The 17,901-nt window shown below is 32.2% G+C and overlaps 3 protein-coding genes and 1 long non-coding RNA gene across 6 annotated transcripts; 2 read left to right on the top strand and 2 right to left on the bottom strand.

The window, feature by feature from the left end:
- The first annotated feature begins 2,408 nt into the window (after positions 1-2,408).
- Positions 2,409-3,154, top strand: LOC111216081. Its single transcript, XR_002664809.1, has 2 exons — positions 2,409-2,514; positions 3,125-3,154. It is a non-coding gene; the product is annotated as an uncharacterized LOC111216081 (long non-coding RNA).
- A 3,890-nt stretch (positions 3,155-7,044) lies between these two features.
- LOC106405746 (putative F-box protein At3g17620) lies at positions 7,045-8,465 on the top strand. The gene has a single exon (XM_048779807.1). The coding sequence runs from the start codon at positions 7,070-7,072 to the stop codon at positions 8,186-8,188; it is 1,119 nt and encodes a 372-aa protein (XP_048635764.1). The 5' UTR covers positions 7,045-7,069; the 3' UTR covers positions 8,189-8,465.
- An 83-nt stretch (positions 8,466-8,548) lies between these two features.
- LOC106405745 (probable polygalacturonase At3g15720) lies at positions 8,549-11,545 on the bottom strand. 2 transcript variants are annotated; one of them, XM_048779806.1, is made up of 9 exons: positions 11,396-11,524; positions 11,152-11,268; positions 10,918-11,052; positions 10,680-10,841; positions 10,382-10,589; positions 9,479-9,560; positions 9,300-9,408; positions 9,095-9,217; positions 8,549-9,007 (listed from the first exon to the last, which is right to left on the bottom strand). In XM_048779806.1, the coding sequence occupies exons 1-9, from the start codon at positions 11,522-11,524 to the stop codon at positions 8,591-8,593; spliced, it is 1,482 nt and encodes a 493-aa protein (XP_048635763.1). In that variant the 3' UTR covers positions 8,549-8,590. The 2 variants fall into 2 exon arrangements, with proteins under 2 accessions (XP_048635763.1, XP_013701735.2); XM_013846281.3 differs by having other exon boundaries at positions 11,152-11,545.
- Positions 11,546-15,038: 3,493 nt separating this feature from the next.
- On the bottom strand, positions 15,039-17,814 carry LOC106403999 (probable polygalacturonase At3g15720). Of its 2 annotated transcripts, none has more exons than XM_048779804.1 (9): positions 17,732-17,814; positions 17,140-17,256; positions 16,903-17,037; positions 16,659-16,820; positions 16,374-16,581; positions 16,077-16,158; positions 15,885-15,993; positions 15,681-15,803; positions 15,039-15,594 (listed from the first exon to the last, which is right to left on the bottom strand). In XM_048779804.1, exons 1-9 carry the CDS (start codon positions 17,741-17,743, stop codon positions 15,166-15,168), a joined length of 1,377 nt encoding a protein of 458 aa, XP_048635761.1. In that variant the 5' UTR covers positions 17,744-17,814; the 3' UTR covers positions 15,039-15,165. The 2 variants fall into 2 exon arrangements, with proteins under 2 accessions (XP_048635761.1, XP_048635762.1); XM_048779805.1 differs by lacking the exon at positions 17,732-17,814 and adding an exon at positions 17,384-17,527.
- Between the last annotated feature and the right edge of the window lie 87 nt (positions 17,815-17,901).

Here is a 17,901-nt window from a genome sequence, read left to right as displayed (position 1 = left end):
ATTTTAATACTATGTGCACGAGCACCTACGAGATCACCACGCCGAAGAGCTATCCCCAAACGGCAATGTATTCTCGGCATTAAGAACTAGTATCATCATGAATGTGGCTGCGTTTCTACCAATATGCAAGATTATACTGTTCTAATTCGAACCCATATGCAGACTTATACTTTCTAAACTAATGATCTCAGAACTTATACATTCGAAACTAATTATGAACCAAACAAGGATTATACTATTCCATTTCAGACACAATACGCAAACTTTCACTTTCCAGTCTAATAATCAAATGACAATAGCTTACATATCCGAAAGAATGTCTTGTAATGCAACGCCAACATTAAGCAAAAATCATCGCACGAGATGAATGATGCAAATAACAAACTATTTTTCAGACATGAATTTAGAAGATAAAGGGAAAATTGTTGGATATTTAATCCATGAAGCAAATCATCCTAACTAAAGCATGATGCCAGCCTTCTTCTCTTGTTAATCGTGTCCCGGCCTCTGGATTGAGTTTTCTCGTGTCTATGGGTCAAAAAGGAAAGTTTCTAGATAAAAAATATATTTACATATTTCACGATATAGAATGATTTAACATAGATTTCAACCATAATTACCTATAAAAAGATCTAAAAGAAGGGACGGCCAATTATTCACTTCGGACACATAAACATGCAGTTAGAACTATGATATTTACTCCATTACGTTGTACTTCTGCTGTAATTATCAACTAGATCTCGACCCGCACAACCGTGCGGATTTCTTATTTCTATACTAAAATATTTTTGTTTATATAACAAAATTTATCAATAACTTAATGTAATTTATTGTTATATATATTATGTAATTCTATAATAACTATGTTTACGTGACTTATATATTATTACTATAAATTTTGTATTTTTGTAACAAAAATTATTTGGAAAACTTTATTATGTAACAATATTACTTTACATACTTTTTATTTAAAATTTAAAATTTATATGAAAGAAAATTAAATTGGATCTATATAGTAGAGAAGAAATTTTTTGAGATACTGTAAAGAATTTTTTTAAAAGAAATACTATAATACATTGTACTTCAAAATAAGTTTGTCGTAAACATCATATTTGAGAAATACACTAAGTTGGATAAAATATATTCTTTTAATTTGAAATAAAAATGAATCTTTCTAACAAAATCTTTGTAATTTTTATTTTTAAAATTAATCAGCTGAAATTGTTATTATCATTGAATATATAATTATAATACTCTGTATAATTTTAAATTTTCATATATAAATCAAAACTAAAGTAAACTTTAATTTCTAATTATAGTTTATGATAAATAATTTAAAATTAATTACTTTTGTATATACAATTTAAAATAATTCTGAAAATGTTTTTAAAAGATTTTGTTTAGAACTTTCTTTTAAAAAATCATTTGTATTCAATTATATAGATAAATTCTATAATATTATAATTACTTCATGTAAAATTTAATAAAATTTTAAGGAGTGGTCCAAATTAAAACCAGTATATGGTTGAATCCATAGAAATGTATTTTAAATTATTATATATTTATCAGTACATTTTTGTTAACACAATATCTTAATAAATATTGATACATGTATAATGTATAACATAAATAATAATAATAACATGATTTTTTATTCGATTTTATTATTTGCATGGTGTAATTCTAACATGATTTTATTTGCATACTAAATATTAATTATTATTATTACTAATTAGATCATATGCAGGTATTAACTCTAGAATAATTAAATGTTATTATTATTATGTATATTATAAATGGTTATATGCAACTATAATTATATATTGATGGAATAAATATATTTTCGAAATTATCCATATCTAATAACATTTTGATGAAATAAAAAGAGAATTAAATATCTTGTTAGGATATTGTTATGAAAATACAAAAAATAAATAATGTAAACAACTTTCTAGAAATGATCCATTCAAAATATCACACATTAAATAAGTTATGACTTCTCTTTTAATAGTATAGATAATAACTACATTGGATCTCTTGTTCCTATTTTACTTCATGTGTTTCGTAATATTATGAAAATTCCTACTTTAACCCTAACATATAGAAGGATTTTAATTGTTTTCTTATTAATAACATTACTTCATAGAAATCAAATTTATGTTTCTCTATTTTTACCCAAACCTTATGTATATTATGAATTAGATTTCTATTTTTGACAAAGTACGAACGATTCTAATGCATTAACATATCAAATAAGTAAAAAAAAAAATCTAAATTATGCCACCTCCTCTAATCGAAATTAAAGGAGGTAAATAGCTTAAAATAGCTATATTGTAACATAGGATACATTTGTTTTCTTATATCTATAAATAATTTCTTGTTTCTTTCTTATTATTGAAACAAAATCAATTTTCTGATAAAAAAATCACAATCAATTCATTTAATTTCCAAGGATGAAAAAATCTCTTATATTTTCATTTAATGTTCTAACTTTTATCATCATTCTTACACTAGGTTTGTGTTTATGTGAATACTTTTGTAATACAGTATATATTTAATTTATTCCTAAAAAAAAATTCACAATATCTTTATTTTGTTGTTTCTTACAACGTATTACTATTTTTAATAGGCTAAGTTGTTTTAAAGACTTCTGTTATAGTTCATTTTCACTATGAAATTGCATAACATCTAAACCTACAAAATTTAGATACATTAGTTTTGTAGTAAATCTAGGAAACTGATATCCGAAAACTATTTTTTTGTTATTTCTTCGCCTAATTTGGATAATTCCTTAACTTTAAACACATGGACTATTTTAATATATTTGTCCAGAATGAATCAACAAAAATATTTTTCTTGATTAGTTCAAATTCAAAATTTCCTGAGTTAATAAATATGAAAATTTATAGTTTTTCTTTTAAGAAATGAAATATCTGTAATTTAACATGTAAATTTATATGATACTTTCAGATATCTTTATATCTGATTGTTATAATTCTAATGCCTCAAATAGTTAATTATTTAAAAATCAATAAAAGTTATTTAAAATATTTTATTAGTATTTGAATATTTGCTAAAAATATCTTTCGTTACATAAATTGATATTACATTTTATATACATCAGTGGCAGGAGCGATGGGGAATATAGGGCAAGGGAGTACAAATAAACGAGTATGGTGTCCCATATATCTAGATAACCAAAAACCTGGTAGTTGTCTCAACAAGCATGCTTGCCTATCTGCGTGTAAGACCAAGATAGGAGGGACACAAGAAGTAAGGACTTCTTGCTTCTCAGGCAACAAATGCACATGCCAAGTCCGTTGTCCTAATGTTTATTATTGACAATATATTTATAATAAATTATGATCGGGTATGTGGTACAGTAATAAGTTGTCAAATTATGCAAGTGTCAAATTATATATTTCTGTACGGCGCTATCAATAGTTCAAGTCATTTATTGGAGGAAATGGGCTTAGAGGGCGAGTGCGGTAGAGTTAGTTGAGCGCTATTAAGCATTCGTAGTGTGTGTTGTTCTGTCTTTTTGCTGAATTCGAGTTTAGTTCTTTCCCAACCTGGACCTAGAGGACAGTCCTTGAGCGGGATTGTTTCTGTTTCTAGGAGTAAAGCAAGTTGTGCAGGCAGCCGTTGAATCTGCTTCCTATTAGTGTTGTGTTCCTTGTGTTCTAGTTTCTCGGGTCTCTCCTTTCAAGCCCGTCTCGGTTCAACCTTCCATCCGGATACTACAAGTTTGTATCGATACTTGAAGTCATGTTCGCTCCAAAGCAGAACGGTTTCAAGTTCGATTGATTTCTGCTTCCATGTTTTTTACTTTTTGTTGCCTTGGAAGTATGTCTTAGAGGATTTACAGTTTGTTCATTACATTTTGTAAACCTCACCAGTTTATTTCTGAAATGATATTTACAATTTAGCACAAAAAAATGGGCTTGGGGAAAAGATACTATGCTTGAGCTCCCGAACCGTACGTGAGCTGCCTTGTACGTCCTTTCCCAATAAAATTGATCATTTACGGGTGTAGTAAATGACAAAATATACTGGAAAATATTAATTAGAATTATTAACATCTAAATTTTCTACTATATTAATGTTGAATAACTTCATGTGGAATGATAGGGGTGGGCATTCGGGTATCCGTTCGGGTTCGGGTCGGGTATTTCGGATTTTCGGGTATTTCGGTATAGAGGTCTAGAACCCGTTCGGGTATTTCTGTACTTCGGGTCGGGTTCGGGTATTTTTAGTTCGGATTCGGTTATTTCGGATCGGGTTCGGATATTTAGATTTTGAAAAAAAATATTAAAATTTTCATTTCTCAAGTTTATTGTATTTAAAAATATAACTTTTAGTTAACTAATTTTTTATTTTTAATAGATTGAATGGTTAATAGATTTGGTCATAACATTTTAAAACTAAAAAGGCACTAATTTAGTTATTTTTTTTTTGATTTTGGATATAACCTTTTGTTAATTTTTGAAATAAAAAACTTGACATGCATTTTAAGTGAGTAGCAAATCATTTTTTTCCGGAATTGTATGTATATCATATGAACTTAAATTATGTGTAGTATCAATATAAATATTTTATATAAAATGAGAGATATAAACTAGAAACATAAGGTTAATTATACATATGTTCGGTTATCTTAGGATATCCATTCGGGTTCGGGTATTATCCGTTCGGGTTCGGGTATCCAATCTCGCCTTATTCAATACTCGTTCGGGTATTTTGCTACTTCGGTTCGGATTTCGGTTCGGTTTTTTTGGATCGGGTTCGGGTGCCACTTCGGATATCGGGTAAAGTGCCCACCCCTATGGAATGATATCATTGTGAAGAGAGAGATAGTAGAACAAAAGGAGAGACCATTGGTTTTGCACAGTTGCAACCATTGTGCATTACGATAAATCATTATAACACTTAGTCCTCTTTATAAGAAGTTAATTGTGGACATTGACAAACCACAAACATAAAATCACAACAATTGTAAACAAACTAAAAAGAAAGAGATCCATTGTTAAATGATCATCAAAGATTTTTAAATAAACACATACAAAGAATTCCTTTTGTTATTTTTTGTATCTTAATCTAATTAATTTAGTTAATTTATTTGCATTAGTTTAATATAATAAAAGCTGATGTTTTATAATAAAAAACACTCTCAAACATTTGATCTCTATTATATAAAAGGAACTAAATTGAAGCAATTATAGGTGTGCCACATAGGACAAAATATTCATAACCAATCATTTGTTTATGTCATCAAGGATGTTAAGCTGTTGAGCCACGAATCTGTGCTACGTAATAGGCCCATTAATTTTAATGACAATTTGTTTTACTTTCTTCTTCCTCTAACCTAAGTTGTCACGGCATCTACAGATCCTCCAAAACTCATCGTCTTCCCATCTCCTCTGTATATCTCTATTATATAAAACGAACTAAATTGAAGCAATTCTAGATGTGCCACATAGGACAAAATATTCATAACCAATCATTTGTTCATGCCATCAAGGATGTTAAGCTGTTAAGCCACGAATATGTGCTACGTAATAGGCCCATTAATTTTAATGACAGTTTGTTTTACTTTCTTCTTCCTCTAACCTAAGTTGTCACGGCATCTACAGACCCTCCAAAACTCATCGTCTTTCCATCTCCTCTGTATAACGCCTTCGACGACAACAATGATGAATCAAAGCTATCCTCCAGACAAATCGGCGTGTAACTCTCCACATCCCTCCTCTTGCTCAATGATATCAATGCCTCTTATGAGTTGATGAGAATATGAAGATTGAAGAGAGAACGTTGAGGAAAATTAAGCAAGTAATTACACTTAGACTTATGTTCACTGACAAATCCCTGTCAAAGCAAATCAAGTTTCTACGCAGATTTATGACATGGTGTTTCTTCGTATGAGTCTAGCTCAAGGCATCAATCAGATATGTAATTAGGTTGTGTGTATTGAAGAATTGAAGCTTTACTCTTTTGTTTTGATTTTAATAGATAAGATAGTTCTATTACGATTTCAAGACATATTTTGTATACAACCAATAAAATTGCACCTTACTTTTTAGGTAAGATTTGCTCGTACACAAATAAACATATATGTTACCTGGTTTATTATCAGTCACCATTTTCAGTCCAATGCAATCATTTTTATATAATTAATAGGCAAAACCGTCTGTGGATACGTAAAGGGTTCTAACGAGGCATCTAATGAATCTAAGGTTATAGAAAAACATGGATGAGCTGACATGATGAAGAGTTTTGCTCAAGTTTGCGGGATCAAAACTTCTTCTAAAAGATATACGTACGTATTATTTGTATAACTAGGTACTGAAAATATGAAAAAATGTCAGTATACAGAAACAAATGCTGTAAAATTCCGAGATAAAAAAATTTATATTAATATGCCTATGATCAATAAACAAAACTTTCAAAATAAAAACAATAAAATTTGTATGTATACAAGAGAAAACAACAAAACATACATTTAATCGTTAAATGTCATAAATTTGAATAGTATTGTTTTAACATGAAAACTCAAATATTGAAACAACACAACATATATACACTCGCCAAATATCATACTATACATTACTATGAACTGAAAACCAATCAAACAAATCTGTTAACTATGAGCAATAAATCAATCAATTTAATATTGTCAAAAATCACAAATAAAATCAACCAATTCTTAGCCATATTTGTGATTTTTGGTATAAAATAATGTAAATTAAACTTTAAATATTTTTTTTTTTTGAAAATTAAATTAAAAATTTATAAGATACTATACACGCGGAAAATGAATCTAGTAACTTTAATAGTTAGCTAATAACATGCCGTGAGAACTCTGTCTAATCGTTTTGTGGTATTATCTTGGCAAGATCATGAACTAAAAGATCAATTGTACATATATTGTGTAACAATGATAAAGCTTTCACGCCACGTGTGATATTACATAAACTGAATGGGCCCACTTTAAGAGCCCAATGTTGGCCCAGTGTCATTTCAAGGTGCTTTCTTGCCGGCAGGAGACTTTTCGAAGCAACCTTGTCTGAAAATGAACAATCTTTCAAAGGACTTGTTGGAGGATATCCTCTCTAGGGTTCCGAAGACATCTCTGATAAAACTCCGATCTACTTGCAAAAAGTGGAACACTTTGTCCAAAGATGAGACCTTTACAAAGAAGCATCTTGCTCAATCACCACCAAGAACAAGTAAAGGTGAGATTTTGGCGATCGTATTGATTAACTGCAGTCTTCGTTTGATGAGCGTCAATCTCAATGACTGCGATCATCCATCGATAAAGCTTACAGGTACTCTCATTAGCCTGAACAGTTCAGATAAACTCGATATCACTCAGGTATATCACTGCGAGGGTTTACTGTTATGCGTCACTGAAGACTACACAAGGCTCGTGCTTTGGAACCCTTATACAGGGGAAGCTCGGTGGATATCCGTTGACCATAGTAAGTATGCTCATGCTCTCGGATTCGAAGAGGGCAACTCGTGCCGTGCGTATAAAGTCTTGAGATTTGCTCATCGTGTGCATGAGATATACTATGTAAGCTCTGATTCTTGGAGGGTTCTTGATGTCACTCCAGACTGGAAGATGGAAGTGGACGGTGAGTCTAATTCTAATAACTATGGCGTGTCTCTGAAGGGAAACGTGTACTGGTTTGCTCAAGACAAGGAAGCAGGAGGAAACGTTCCCGGTTTTTTACTCTGTTTTGATTTCACAACAGAGAGGTTTGCTCCGCGTTTGCCTCTGCCGTTTGAGTCTTACTTTGAAGATGAGGTGACTCTATCTAGTGTTGGAGAAGAGCAGCTTGCTGTGTTGTTTCAGAACTTGCATACGTATGAGATGGAGGTATGGGTTACGACCAAGATTGAGCCTGATGGGGTGTCTTGGAGCAAGTTCTTGGCGGTGGATATGTCGCCACTCACTTGGTTTCAGTTCTTTAGTGGTGGGAGTTTCCTTATTGATGAGGAGAGGAGAGTCGTAGTAGTTTTTGATGGAGATAAAAATGTGTCGGAAACTAGTCGTAACACAGCTTACTTCATTGGAGAAGATGATTACTTTAAGGAAGTTGATCTTGGAGAAGTTACTACATGCGAAGTGTTCCCTCATGCCTTCTCTTATGTTCCAAGTTCAGTGCAGATCAACCAAACTACATGAGAACCACATGACGGTAAATGGAATGATCCAAGTTCTTTATATATTATCTAAGTCCATTACATATTTCCAATGTGGGATCTTGATCTTTTCAACAGATTTGAACAAACGTGATTTTCATTTCTAGTTTTCTGTAGTCTGAAGAAGTATGTCTTTGCTGTGCAGAAGAATATTAAAACTTTGAGTGGTGTAACTCATGTGTTTAGTTTAGGTGTGTATCTGAGTCTGAGACATGTTGCAGTTGCCAGAGAAGTTGATAAGAGGCTTTACATTTCAAACATTATTGTCACTACAATATAACCGGAAATTATTGTTTTTACACAAATAATGCCTTGAATCTAGGTTATGACAATAATGAAAACCAATTAATTTATCATATTGATCTTTGATTAACCTAAAACATAATTAAAACCAAAAGAGATTAATTAATGAAGTTAATACGACACTATATACTCCTAAATGTTTTCCTCCGCTTCCATAAACCCATATTACCCATAACGGATCTTGCGACGGTCGTGTATCTGGCTGCCCTGATTGCTGCGGCAACATACAAGCTTGTTCCGGCAGTGTCCCCCAATCTGTGGAAAGTGCTAAACACTCCAAACCTGGTACCGCAAGTGTTGTCACACCGCCTCTCACGTTTAAACACTGTCCTTGCGCTACTTGTCCCATTCCTGACGATGCCGTTTCTATTTTCACATCTTTCAGAAAAATCTCTGTGCATGGTGCTCTCGTGCTGCACCTAAAGTTAACACCGTACTCTGATCTGGACGTCCCCACGAAGTTACTATACACAACTTTGCTCACTTCCACCGCCGAGGACTAAAGAAAGTTACATTTTTTTCATAAATAACAATCTTAAGGTCGATATGTATACAAATACAATCTTTGTTGATTTGTGGTACGTACCTTATCATCAGTGGATTTATCAGAATCTCCATGTTTGTAATGCTGATCGATAATGATTGGATTCTCGACATTATCTAGAGTAATTCCATTGAAAGTAATCCTTCTTGCGTATCCAGATCCTCCCTGTGAATATTACCATAATATTTCTTCTAAAATAACAATTAAAGAAAGTTACCAAATGAGATTAATAAGAAGCTTAACGTACCGGCCAGGTTTTGATCCTAGCTCCATTCATAGTTCCTCTAAAGTTACAGTTTTGGACACATATATCCTCCACTGAAGCTACCCCTTCATCTTTTCCTAAGCTTCCTATGCTATATGTTTCACATGGTTTAAATAAATATTTCAATGAACATTTTCTGTAGAATCTTATAACTGATTAACCTTATTCCATGGCCTGGTCCGCAATCTATACCGGAGATTCTGATGTTAGCCGTCCCCGAGTTTATAGCAATGCAATCGTCACCTATAATAATTGCAGAGTCCTTTTCATAACGAACCGATAATGTATAAAGGATCAGCACACTGCCAATGACTATTGAGCGCATTACTAGAGGAGGTAGTACGTAGCGTGTTGCATGAAGCTAGAGCTATATTAGAGTTCGTATATTGATTGCTTGAACTTGAAATGGAAATGGAATATACATGGGAAGATAAATGGACGTTTTCAGTTAAGTAAAAAAAAGAATTGTTTGAAAAGAAAGTTTGTCACTAAGGAAAAAGGAAGTTTTGCTTAAAAGGAAAATGAAGATTAACAAGGAGTTTTGAAGATCTTTATTTGAGAAAGAAAGCCATGAAATCTATCTAGTATAACTAGGTTGGAAGAGCTTTGTATGGGGTTAACACAAAAAAAAAATCTTAGCAAAGAGATTTTTATTAGTTTTATGGTTAGTAAAACATAAAGGGCTAGAGAGAAGATCATGTGTTAGATCATAGAAACTGTGAAGCTAGTGTTTTCCTGATTAATTAAGACTTATAAGTTTACTTGAAAGAAATTGATCCAAAAAAAAAGTTTACTTAAAAGAGATCTTGTAAAGACATTTATTTGGTGAGAAATTCTTTGTGTTCATCTGTCGTACGTAATACTTCTTGATACAGTACTCGTACGACTTTATATCATACTCATTTTGCACTTTCAGTGACATTATTGGATGTAAAAATCGAGGGACCGTCTACTTTGACATATAAATATAGATTGTGTTTATACAGCTACCGAAATTTTATATTATTTATGATTTTGGAGTTTACACAAATCTCCAAGAAAGAGTTTGAGAGACAGTTTCATACCAGTGGCGATTACGCAGTCTTGGATGACAACATTGGATGAAGCGGCTATATCGATGCCATCGGTGTTAGGACTTGATTCTGGTGCATTTATCCGGAGATTTGAGATGGTTACATCGTTGCAACCGTTTATGTGAATGTGTGCCATCGCACTATCTACGTGAGTTAAGCCACGAAGTCTAAGATTGTTGCAGTTCTTGAACTTCAATCCCTACTCTCGCAACAAAAAAAATTTGGTTCAAAATAAACAAAAAGAAAATTTGGAAAGGAAAAAAGAAAGCTCTAACGATGAACTACTTACGGTTGGTCTAGAACTGCCTTTGTGTTGCCACCAGCTCGAACCCTGGCCGTTTATTTTGCCGTTACCATCAACCACAAGCCCTTCTATGTCTGAGAAGAGAATCCATTGGTTTTTGTCTCCTTTCCAATCCCCTCTACTCGATGCAACGAGAGTGCCCAAGATCTTCAATTAAATCAGTAGATTCGTTATCAATGTTAACGATAATAATATACTAAAAAACAGGAGAAAGACAGAGTACCTGAACAGCAATAGGGGTCGATTTGCAAGAACCTTGAAACTTCAAGGGCTGTAACATAAATGACATTCCTGCCGGAACGATAAGCTGCCCATCTCCGGTCCCGCTACAAACAGCTTCCCAGGCTTTCAAGAACGCCTTCCAAGAAAAAAAAACAAGATTCTTAACACTATGATATTTTTGTATATAATGAACAAATATTTTTATCAACATTACGACTACGAATCTATGTTTTACCTGAGAATCGTCTGTAACTCCATCTCCAACAGCTCCATGTTGAGTAACATCCAAAGCTTTCGAATATGCGAAGAACTTGAGAATGAACACTGAAAAGTTTAAGAACCAAGTCTTCGTCTGCATAGGTTTTGAAGAGAATGAGTTAAATCGTGAGCAAAACCAATGTATTTACTAATTAAATCATACATTGTTAAAAGCCAGTGCTTTAACTTAGACAGACAAAAGAAGATGCTAAAGACGTTACCATGTTAAGCGGATATTTCCCGACAGTAGCAGACAATATACGTATATGAAATGGAATGGATAAGTGAATACGTATATGTACATTTAAATCATATATATAATGAGAAAGTTTTCTATTTTCTAAGAACATCTTTAATATATATCTCTATATTTTCTTCTAGAACATAGTTTTTTATTATAGAGGTGGATTTGCTTTAATATATGTCAGTTCATTTAGGAAAATATAGAAGATGTCTCTCTATTTACGGATGAAAACAATATTTTTTTATATTATCCCTTAAAATATATATATTTTCCTTTAAAAATAGAGGAATTCTATCATATATGCATACATTGGAAAAAGTCAACATGTATAGTAAAATTTCTCTATTTTAGAAAAAAATATAGAGATAAAATCAGAGGTGATTGGAGATGGTCTAAGTCTATCCAGATCAGTAATTTTCTTAAAACTAAAAATTAAATCTATTAAAATAACCATTTGATAATATATACCACATATTTTTTTCCAACTAAAATAAAAATGAAATTAATTTAAAAATTATTAAAAATTATGAAGTATATTATAACAATAATAGTTAACTAACAATATTAAGCATAATAATATAAAATGATTTATGCATGGTAATAAAATCTTCTTGCTAAAAAAGGTAATAAAATCTTCAATTTCCAACAAATAATTTATAGAGAAATTTCCTAGGATATTCTTTTTAAGTTTTTGTCACAAAAAAACTTTCAATGAAGAAAATGATCCAAATAAGTTTTATTAAAGGATAAAAATGTATTTTACCTTAGGGTTAACTAATCTAGACTTAGGGTTTAGAGTTAAGGGGTGGAGTTTTGAGGATAAAGTTTCAAATTAAAAAAAATTAAAAATTAAAATTTTCAAAATAAAAAAGGGTTTTTTGGTCATTTTCTTTCTTAATGTCTATTTTTGTGACAAAAACTTAAAAAGAGATATTTGAGATAATTGCCCTAATTTATACAACGAATGAGTTTTCTCTCCTCTAAAGCTATTCACATCAACAATTTCTTAAAACTACATAAAATTCTATTAAAATAATTATTTAATACATTAATAGATCTTGGTTTGGCTTGATTTTCAAGGAACACTAGAGCTTGACCCCCCCTGTGGGTGTTAGTTTTTTTTATAAATGAATATTTATTTCTATAAGTAATAATATATATTTTAAAATTTATCAGTTTAATTTTTTTAATATGATATTTCTAAACACAATAATTTTATAGTTTACATTGAGTAGTTTTATTTTATCATGTAAACCCTTAATTATATCATCCATTTCTTTAGAATATGACATGTAAAGTCACACAAATGTATTTTTATTTTTTATGGATCAAAATTCTATGAGAATATATAATAAACTGTTGTATAAACTGTTTTATGGATCAAAATTTTATGATTATATATAATAAAATTGTTGTATACTATTTATTATGTATATGTGGAATTAGTAAAATAGTTACTATATAATGTATATAATTACGAAATGTATATATGGAATTAATTATTTTCAAACATACATATGTATAATAAAATAGGAAAAGACAAAGAATACTAAAAGCTAGGTTTATTAATTATTGTTGCCATATTTTAGTTAGAATTTGATTTTGGAAATGTATTAGTTAAAGAGGAAAAAACAAAAAATCCTAAAATGTAAGTTAATTAATAATTTCAGTGGCATGTCATTGTAAATAAATTGAAAAACTAAAGACTATTTTATTTTTGTACTTCTATTTTAATAAGATGGATGGTTCAAACACAACATATCATTTTTTTGCTAAGAAAACATAACATATATAAATATAGACTATATAGTAAATAAACTTTACCTTTAAACACATCTTCTATAGCATGCTGTAATTTATGTGACAGTCTATTCCAACAAAACTTCTATCACAAACTAGATTGATATGTATGTGAATGCATATCATACTATTAATTGAGAACACGCATAAGTAAAAACGTTATAATTTTATTGGCTGCACTATTTTCCAATAGTGACTCAGTTATTTCCTAATATTGACATGACATTAAACCTCTCTAAACTCGCTAGAATGACTTAAACGCCCTAAATAGTTTGTCATTACCGTTTTGTCATTCTCGGTTTCTCTTAAATCTATTATATGGTTATCTTAATCAAAACTCTCTCAATTATTATCTTCTAATGTCGGTTTGGTCCTTAACTATTTTGTCAAACTATATTGTATGGTCTCCGATCATATGCTTTTGAACATTATGGTCTAATAGTCTCCCATAGCTACTCTCACCTCACATATTATTGTGAGTCTAATTCTAATAACTATGGCGTGTCTTTGAAGGGAAACGTGTGCTGGTTTTCTCAAGACAAGGAAGCAGGAGGAGACGTTCCCCGTTTTTTACTCTGTTTTGATTTCACAGCAGAGAGGTTTGTTCCGCGTCTGCCTTTGCCGTTTGAGTCTTACTTTGAAGATGAGGTGACTCTATCTAGTGTTAGAGCATCTTGCTGTGTTGTTTCAGAACTTGCATACGTATGAGATGGAGGTATGGGTTACGACCAAGATTGAGACCAATGGGGTGTCTTGGAGCAAGTTCTTAGCGGTGGATATGTCGCCACTCACTTGGTTTCAGTTCTTTAGTGGTGGGAGTTTTCTTATTGATGAGGAGAAGAGAGTTGTAGTTGTTTCGATGGAGATAAAAATGAATCGGAAACTAATCGCAACACAGCTTATTTCGTTGGGGAAAATGATTACTTAAAGTAAGTTGATCTTGAAGAAGTTACTACATGTGAACAGTTCCCGCATGCCTTCTCTTATGTTCCAAGTTTAGTGCAGATCAACCAAACTGCATGAGAATCGTGGCATGTTCATCGTTCCCTTTACAATACCTTTTGGGTTTATTTCCTTATTCCAACTTTTTTTTTTCATTTTCGGTTTTGAACAAGATTTGCAGACGATTAGTAACATGTTTCTCATCTCTTGTAATGTTATTGTATGCTGTATGGAAAAGTAAACAAATTTGTTGTCAGTTATGTTTCGTTAAACATGTAAGACCATCTCCAATGCTACACTATAATTTTCTCTATATTTCACTCTAAAATAGAGTAACTCTATTATAGAGTTGGATTTGCTCCAATGGTTCACTCTATAATAGAGTTACTCTATAATAGAGTGAAATATAGAGTAATCTTATTTTTTTACTCCAAATATAGAGTGAAAAAACAAGAATACTCTATATTTCACTCTATTATAGAGTAACTCTATTATAGAGTGAACCATTGGAGCAAATCCAACTCTATAATAGAGTTACTCTATTTTAGTGTAAATTATAGAGAAAAAAATAGAGTTCCCTTGGAGATGCTCTAAATAACTCTGATTCTAAGCAATATTTTGTGTTCCTAATCAGATTTCTGACACTAGTTCTAAAAATCAGTGTAGCCCCTAGCCGGTAAATTGGATTTAAACGAAACATTTTTTCTTGAATAATCTTTTAACAAATTGGTCTAGGCGTCCACCTAATTAATAATCCACTATAAAATACTTAGTTACCGACTAGCTATGTCTTGAACATTATGTTAGGTGGACCTGTTTTGATCCAAACCAAACTGATTCATATCACAACCAATTTGAAAGTCATACTAACCGACCTATATCAAATCAGAAACTATTTTTAATGCACCTTATAACACAAGTAATGCTTGAATCTAGGTTGTGACAATAACAAAAACCAATTAATTTATCATCTCAACCCACTGAATATGTTTTTGAAACCTTTGACTAACCTAAAACATAACTAAAACCAAAAGAGATTAATGAAGTTAACACGACCCCATATACTCCTAATCGTTCTCCTCTGCTTCCATAAACCCATAATGGATCTTGCAACGGTCGTGTGTTCGGTTGCACTGATTGCTGCGGCAACATACAAGCTTGTTCCGGCATTGTCCCCCATGACAACATATCTGTAGAAAGTGCTAAACACTCTAAACCTGGTACCGCAAGTGTAGACACACCACCTCTCACGTTTAAACACTGTCCTTGCGCTACTTGTCCCATTCCTGACGATGCCGTTTCTATTTTCACATCTTTCAGAAAAATCTCTGTGCATGGTGCTCTCGTGCTGCACCTAAAGTTAACACCGTACTCTGATCTGGACGTCCCCACGAAGTTACTATACACAACTTTGCTCACTTCCACCGCCGAGGACTAAAGAAAGTTACAAAGTAAAATACATTTTCTCATAAAAACAATCTTAAGTACAATGTATACATCTTTGTTGATTGTATACGTACCTTATCATCTGTGGACTTATCAGAATCTCCATTGTTGTAATGCTGATCGATTATGATAGGATTCTCGACATTATCTAGAGTAATTCCATTGAAAGTAATCCTTCTTGCGTAACCAGATCCTCCCTGTGAATATTACCATTATGTTTTATCCAAAATAAAGTTACAAAAAATTACTAAATGAGATTAGTAAGAAACTTAACGTACCGGCCAGGTTTTGATCCTAGCTCCATTCATAGTTCCTCTAAAGTTACAGTTTTGGACGCATACATCCTCCACTGAAGCTATCTCTCCATCTTTTCCTAAGCTTCCTATGCTATAATTTTTCAAAGTTACATGGTTTAATAATATAAATATTTTAATGAACATTTTCTAAGTAGAATCTTATAACTGGTTAACCTTATTCCATGGCCTGGTCCGCAATCTATACCGGATATTCTGATGTTAGCCGTCCCCGAGTTAATCGCAATGCAATCGTCACCTATAATAATTACAAAGTCCTTTTCATAACGAAACGATAATGTATAAACGATCAGCACACTGCCAATGACATTATTGGATGTAACAATCGAGGGACCGTCTACTTTGACATATAAATATATTTTGCGTTCATACAACGTCCCTGGTTTTTAAATTATTTTCTGATTTTGGAATTTACACAAATCTCCAAAAATAGTTTGAGTGACAGTTTCATACCAGTGGCGATTACGCAATCCTGGATGATAACGTTAGATGAAACCGCTACATCGATGCCATCGGTGTTAGGACTTGATTCAGGTGCATTTATCCGGAGATTTGAGATGGTTACATCGTTGCAACCGTTTATGTGAATGTGTGCCATCGCACTATCTACGTGAGTTAAGCCACTAAGTCTAAGATTGTTGCAGCTCTTGAACTTCAATGCCTACTCTCACAACAAAAGGTTTTGGTACAAAAAAAAACCAAAAAGAGTTTGGAAAGGATTAAAAAAAAGCCGCTTACGGTTGGTCTAGAACTGCCTTTGTGTTCCCACCAGCTCGAACCCTGGCCGTTTATTTCGCCGTTACCTTCAACCACAAGCCCTTCTATGTCTGAGAAGAGAATCCATTGATCTTTGTCTCCTTTCCATTTTCCTCTACTTGATGCAACAAGATTGCCCAAAATCTTCAATTAAATCAGTAGATTCGTTACTAATGTGAAAAGAAAATAATGTATTATTTAAAAAAGCATGGAAAAAACAGAGTACCTGAACAACAATAGGGGTCGATTTGCAAGAACCCTCAAACTTCAAGGGCTGCAACATAAATGCCATTCCTGCCGGAATGATAAGCTGCCCATCTCCTGCCCCGCCACAGACATCTTCCCAGGCTTTCAAGAACGCCTTCCAAGAAAAAAGGAAAAACAAGATTCTTAACATTACGATATTTTTGGAAACAATGAGCAAAGATTTTATTTACATTACGTCTACGAATCTGTCTTTTACCTGAGAATCGTCTGTAACTCCATCTCCAACAGCTCCATATTGAGTAACATCCAAAGCTTTCGAATATGTGAAGATCTGGAGGATGAACACTGAGAAAATCAAGATCGAAGTCTTCTTCTGCATATGTTTTGAAGAAGAATAGTTAAATAGTGAGCAAAACCAATGTATTTACTAATTAAAACAACTATGGTTTAAAGCCAATGCTTTCATTTAGACAGACAAAAGAAGATGCTAAACACTTTACCATGTTAAGCGGATACTTTCGACAGTAGCAGACAATATGTGTAAGGGAATGAAATGGAATGGATAGGCGAATACGTATATGTGTACTTTAATTTATTAACAAGAGACATGATAACATTTAAAGTTCAAATAAATTACTGATTTGCATGGGGAGTAGGAGTGGCACTGTAATTATTTATAATAAAAATTATTTCAAAATCGACAATTGTATCTCTATTACAAAATTGAATAAATGCATTCTTTGCATTTTTTTTCAGCTCCTTTGGGTTGGGTTGGTTTGGTTTGGTTTAGTTTGATTTTCAAGGAACATGTTCAAATATAAGAAAGCTGAAGAGCAGATAAACTTTACCTTTAAGCGCATCGTCTATATCTCTTATATGCCGTAATTTACGTGACAGACCATTCTAACGAAACTTCTATACACAAACTAGATTGATATGTGAATGCATATAATGATATAAATAGTATCTCAAGCAACTTGCGTTCGCTTTCTTTTTGTTATTGTCTATTTTTGACTTC

This window comes from Brassica napus, chromosome A5, assembly GCF_020379485.1.
Source record: "Brassica napus cultivar Da-Ae chromosome A5, Da-Ae, whole genome shotgun sequence".
NCBI lineage: Eukaryota > Viridiplantae > Streptophyta > Magnoliopsida > Brassicales > Brassicaceae > Brassica > Brassica napus.
This window is presented reverse-complemented; position numbering and strand designations above follow the sequence as displayed.